At 49.3% G+C, this 6178-nt stretch overlaps 1 protein-coding gene across 1 annotated transcript in view; it reads left to right on the forward strand.

Moving 5' to 3' along the window:
- Positions 1-4891, forward strand: part of C13H1orf87 (chromosome 13 C1orf87 homolog) — a 70655-nt gene extending 65764 nt beyond the window's left edge. Inside the window, exon 12 of the mRNA XM_072975776.1 lies at positions 4825-4891. Within this exon, the coding sequence (XP_072831877.1) occupies positions 4825-4850 (26 nt within the window). The 3' untranslated portion in view covers positions 4851-4891. The remainder of the gene's footprint in view (positions 1-4824) is intronic.
- The last annotated feature ends 1287 nt before the right edge of the window (positions 4892-6178 follow it).

Raw genomic sequence — 6178 nt, forward strand, 5'->3', positions numbered from 1 at the left:
TATGCTTTGGGCAACCACTGTGTGCTGGGAACTTGATATCTTTTGTTTCACCTAACTGTGACAACTCGAGGCAGCAGGTTGTATAGCCCCACTTCACAGATGGGGAATCAGAGGCTCAGAGAAGAGAAGCAGAAGAAAGCTCATGGCCTGTGCCTGTTGATAATTGGCCAGAGGGACAGAACCTTCTGAAAAGCATTGGACACATGATACTCAAGAATGCCCTACTAGTGGAGCAGGCATCGGGATGAAGAGAGACTCTAAACATGGAGCTGTGGTTATTAGACTCAGTCTTGAGGTCCTGAAGGGCAGTGATGTTACCTTGCCCAGTTCTGTGTGCCCAGCGTCTAGTAAAGCTCCTGAAAAGCAGCCTCAGCACCTACCAACTTGCACAACTGGAGGGGGCTCCACCAACACAGAATAAAGTGTGACAGGTGCCCCCAACACCATGGAACCCAGGTCGTGTGTGCCGTATATTCCTGTGGTGCTGGCCGAGTGAATGCTTCTATAACTGAGGTCGCCACGGCCAGATCTGGACCCACAGTCACCCCCTAACCATGACCACCCACCCTTCAGCAGAGAGCAGAGAAAGAATAAGCTTTAAAACCAGCCAAAATCCAGCTCCAGCCCTCCAGCCTTGGCAAATGTTTGACCTCCCTGAGCTTCAGTCCCTCCAGGTGTAAGACAGGAGCAGTACTTTTCGGGGGAGTGTTATGAACACTGGAAACCATGCCACTGGGACAGTTCCTTGCACGCAGTAGAGACAGGCCTTGCTTAATTCCCTTCCTTAGCTGTTGAGCCTCAGGAAGTTTCAACAGTGGTCTGTGTGACACGGCATAGGGAGGTGAGGCTACTGCTACAGCAAAAACAAATTTTGAGCTATCTCTGCCTTCTGGAGCCAAGCGACAATTGCCCTTGGATCATCTGCCATTTGAAATTCTCCACTGCTTTACCCCAGGATACGTGTGTTTGGGCGGGGGGAGGTGCAGGCAGGGGCAGGAGAGGAGGCGTATTTGCAAGACCTGCACTTGCTGAAGTAAATTCTCATTAGATTTGCTCTAAGTAAGCTTTTTTAAAAAACGAAAAAAGTCCTAGAGAACTGCTTGGATGTCTAGGTGACAACGTGACAGCAGAGGTTAAATGAGGCCTGGCTGTGAAGCGAACCGCGGGACCCAAACAGCAAAATGCTGGGATGTTACTGTGCTTCAGAATAGTCCTTATGGCCTCTATGCTAGGCCATCCCTGTGATTTGCTCATGAAAACCCTGTTACCTTTTACCCTTCTTTTCTCAGACCAGTGGTGTTTCGTCTATTCCCTATGGCTGTATCACCGTGAGTTTCTAATAAACGCTGGGTAGAGGAAGTCTAGTGTCTGTGGTCCTGAATTTTCTAAATGGGTGTCTATATGAAGTAGACTGATTAACCTACAGGATGCCCTGGAGGGACTTGGTCTCAACTGTGTCTGCCCCAACTGTCCAAAAACCTCAGCCTCTAAAGATGGAAAGAGCACTGAAGACATGACAAAGCCTGTATCTCACCATTTGGGCAGAATTTTTTTCAAGACATGTGACCCTGAGCAATTCACTACCTCCCCATAGAGTCACACGTATTGAAGGAGATAATGTATGCAAATTGCCCGGCCTACACCTAGCACACAGACCTGCTCCATCGGGGAAAACTGGTTTTCTCTTTTACTCTTACACAGTATTTCCTTTTACCATATTCAATGGGCCAAATTATTGTGCACACTTTCCAGGTATAGACGCCTTATAAGCAAACATTTAGCTTACTGACTGTGTGATCCTAGAGGGCAGAGACCAGGAGCTCCAAGTTTCTACTCTTCATTCTCTTGCCTCCCCTTACTGCTTACCATAACCCAACCAGGTTGGCATTACTATGCCCATTGTACAGATGAGACACTGAGACTCAGAGTAGTAAGTGTACTCCCCTAAGGACTAACAGCTAGTGAGGGGCTGAATCAGGACTAGAACCCAGTACACAACCTGCAGGGCACAGTTAAAGCAAACAACCCACAGAATTCCCTGTAGTGTGTGTAGCCTGGCTCCCCAGCAAGTCTAGTAGTCACCCCAAGCTAGGCTAGGGCCAAGGTCGTCTTCTTCCTTGTCCCCAGCACGGAGCCCAGATTCACCATCAAATGGGCACCTGGTGCCCCCATATGAACGTCTGGAAAGCCCAGCAGCGTTCTGCCTTCTTCTAGTCGTCCCAGCTCATCACCGCCTTCTGGGGATGAGAATAAAGGGGGACGCATCTGCACAAGCAGCAGCGCTGCCGCACAGGTCGCGCCACCAGGAAAGTTTGCTAAGTGCTCACTGACTCCTCAGAGGAATTTCCCAAAATCAGTAAGAGAAACATAAACGGGGTTTGATATTCTAACTGGGATCAGAAATTGGACAGCTTGGAGCTGGTCGGAGAACTGGATGACTCTGAAAACAAACGCTTGCCTTTCTGCTCCCCCTCTTCTCACTCCCTCTCTTGTGAGAGCCTTTCAGCTCTGGTTCCAGCACTCCTTAGCAACAAAGGCGGGGTTCCCAGAGCCGGTGCCTCTGGAATGCCAGCCGTTCCCCTCATTAGTGTTCAGGGCCCCTCATCCGCCTGCACAGTTGGCCACAGGACTATGCAAAAGGCAAAGTGGCTTGGGGGAGGCCCAGCATTCAGTGTGGCTTGTTGGGACATGGGAAGCCTCCACAAAGAGTTTCCAAACAAAAGGCATCAATATTATTTGTGGAGCCATCAGCCTTCCGGGGACACAATATGGCCCTGGCTCAGCTGCAAGCCCCCTCCCCAGGTTCTGTGTGACAGCATGGTGGAATCTCCCCAGACATGTCTCGGCTCTGATGCCAGCACGTTGGAAAGTCTCCCTCTTCCTCCCGCTCTGTGCTGTCCAGTCTCTCCTCAGACTCAGTTTATCCAGGTCTGGCAATGGGTGGACTCTAAGTGGCAGAGAGAGTGCCCAGGGGAGGTGGGGTGACAGAGGGTAAGTGGTCAGATGGTGGGACATTCATGAACAGATGGTGCTGCTGGGAATGGATTCCAGACAAATGCACAAGCAGACTGAGCTCTGACAAAGACCTGTCTGGTGGAGAGCAACTGGCGCCTCGTATGAAGCCCCTGCTCAAAGCACACATCCTGCTCTCCCACACAGTCTTCCACAGTTCCATGAGCTACTGTCTCTTTGGAATTCCAAAACTTTCATCAGTAGGCAAGTCCCGGGGAAAGTCCAGCCAGCAAAGCTGCTTCTCCACGTTCTTGTAGAACCAGCCCTAAGCAGAGTTCCCTTCAGCCTCCTCATATGTGAACACCTTCAGGGACGTGGATCACTACTTGTTATCTTTTGCTCCCCAGACAGCTCCAATTTGTTCTTCTAAAATTGGTTACACTTTTAATCCCTTTTCTGTCCTGCCTTGGGGCCAAAGAGAATGTAAAGTTTGCTCAGTCTTTACAACAACAACTGAACCATTGCTGTGCCTGGCCTTCTAGGCATCAGGGACTAAGAAGAAGAGGAAGAGAAGGAGAACAAGGAGAAGAAGGACGTGGAGGAGGAGGAGGGGGATGAAGGAGATGGGGAGGGGGAGGGGAGAGGGAGGAGGAAGAAAGGGGAGAGGAGGGGGACGAAGGGGACATGGAGGGGGAGGGGGGAGGAGGAGGAGGTGGAGGTGGATGAAGGGGATGTGGAGGAGGTGGAGGGGAGGGGGAGGAGAGGAGGTGGACAAAGAGGATGTGGAGGAAGAGGAGGGTGTGGAGGGGAGGAGAGGAAGAAGAGGGAGGGGGAAGAGAAGGAAGAAAAAAACTTTGCTTCTTTCCTTGGTAACTGACTCAGGTTGGGGAGGGGCTCTGGAAGGAGGAGAAAACCGGGGGAAACAGATGTGTAAACAGGTGTATTAGCTTGCTAGGACTGCCAGCTGGGAGGCTTAAACAACAGAAATGTACCACCTCACGGTTCTGGAGGCTAAAAGTCCAAAATCAAGGTGTCTGTAGGGCTGGTCCCTCTCTGTTCCAAAATTTTGTAAGGACATGTCATATTAAATTAGAGGCCACCATAATGACCTCATTTTAGCTTGATTGCCTCTGTAAAATCCCCAGTTCCAAATAAAGTCACATTCTGAGGTACTAGGGGTTAGGGCTCCAACACGTCTTTTATATGGGGATGCAATTCAACCCACAACTGCAAGCAAATAAGTAACTGTATGTGTGACAAACACTTTCTTAGACTTCTCCTGGGAATAAGGAAGGCAAACAGAGGGAGTAAGTGTTCCACTTGAGTGGATCAGTGAGTGCTTCCTAGAGAAGACACTTGTGCTCACCTTAGGATGTTGAGTGGGATTTTTCCAGGTGAGTAAAGGGTGATGATCTTTCCAGGAAAGGGAAGATAATATGCAAGCCACATTGAATCTCTTTTCCATCTGACAGTTTTTCAGGTTTTACCATCCTATCCTCCCCAACACACACAAACACCACCCCCCCCAGGTTTTACAGACTCTACCCTCACCTCCATAAGCCACAATTTGGGATCCTTTCCTCATCACATGTGCTGTCCTCCAGAGAACATTGAACCAGGGCTCCAGTGGTGCGGAGAGCAGCCCAAGCGAGCAACGTTACCTCTAACACTCACAAGACTGGAAATTTAAACCCCTTATATATTGCTGAGTGATTGCTAACACCTGAGGGTGTGGTTCTCCCCTGAAATTGGTGGGCAATTCCACAGGAACTTCCAGTGTCCTCACCCCAAAGGGTGGGAATTCTGGGTCCCCGTATAGTGTATTATATTATTTTTTCAAAATATCTGAACATACTTGTATCCTCTCCCTAGGGGATGGCACTTTCCCATCGCGTTGATGTCAGCCTTGGCCTGGGACTTGTGACTCCTTTCCCAGTAGCAGAATTGCCAGCCCTATCCTGCTGATCCAGGCATTTGCTCTGGTCAATAAAGATGCGTAGAAGGAACACACACTCAACAGTACCGTTAAGAGACATCGTGTGGTTCTTCCATGTTCTCAGTTTCTTCTACCACAAACTAGCAAGCTCTCTCAGAGCAGCCTGGGATCTGGAGCAAAGGCAACATGGAGCAGATTGGAAGTCATAGCACAGACACTATCGTGGATGTAAAACATAAACAAAAATCAATCTTGGATCATGAACAAAAATTAAGCCACTAAGAATTTGGGACTGTTTGTTATTGTGACAAAACTTGGCTAAGCTTACACAGATGCCCTTGCAGGTGAGAGGAAGGGGGGCATAGTTCCCTCGTAGCCCTTGGAACTATGCAGGGTAAAGCTGCACGCCCAGATTCTCTGAACTTGCTGTCTCAGTCACGGAGACTTGGTTTTGGACACTATGGTGGAGACAGCTTGCTGTCCATCAAAATCTTGACTTCCTCTTCCACTGTGGGGAGTTAAAGGTAGAAAGTAGCTGCCCAGCAGAGGTTCCACTCACCAGCACTCCTTGCATTGAGCCATGGCTTTCTGACTATTTCTCACCAGAAGAATGTAAACTGAAGTCATACGTGTCTCTTCTCGGCCAGATGTTTAAAGGAGCAGCTGGGCCTTCTCCACTATCTCTTTGCCCTCCCACCACGCTTTTTTTGTTTTTAAACCAGCTCAGCTTTTAATATGTAAAAATTTCAGGGAAGTTACAGAGGAGGAAAATGTTGGGGTCCAGAGTAGGCTGCCCCAAAATGTGCCCGATGGATTATGTTGAGTGAAAATGACTTCAGACCTGGCCAAAGGGGCGGGAATAGCGCAGGGGTAGAGTGCGTGCCTAGTGTTGACTGAAACAAATGCAAGCCTGAAAGTTGAGAGGTATGTTTTATTTGGCGGGAGGACTCGAGCCGGGATGACAGCCTCTCAGATCACTCTGAGGTGCTGCTCCGAAGAGGGAGGGGAGGAGCTAGGATCTATAGGAGCTTTACAACAAAGACCAGGTAGTTGGAACAATAAAAGATTGCTTGTTATCTAAAGAAAACCAGGCATCTCAAGTTAAAGAATTTGGTGCTTTTCTAAGTATGGGAGGAAGCAAACATTTGGGCTCATTGAATTCATTCCTTTGACAGGCACTTAGCTCTCTAGGGCCAGCATCCTGTCCTTTCTTATTCTGAGTCCCCTCAGAGGGCACCATTGTGAGTGGCTGCGGAGGCTGGGCTGCAGGCTTGTCTTCACTGGGGGGGT

The sequence above is a fragment of the Vicugna pacos genome, chromosome 13 (assembly GCF_048564905.1).
Source record: "Vicugna pacos chromosome 13, VicPac4, whole genome shotgun sequence".
NCBI lineage: Eukaryota > Metazoa > Chordata > Mammalia > Artiodactyla > Camelidae > Vicugna > Vicugna pacos.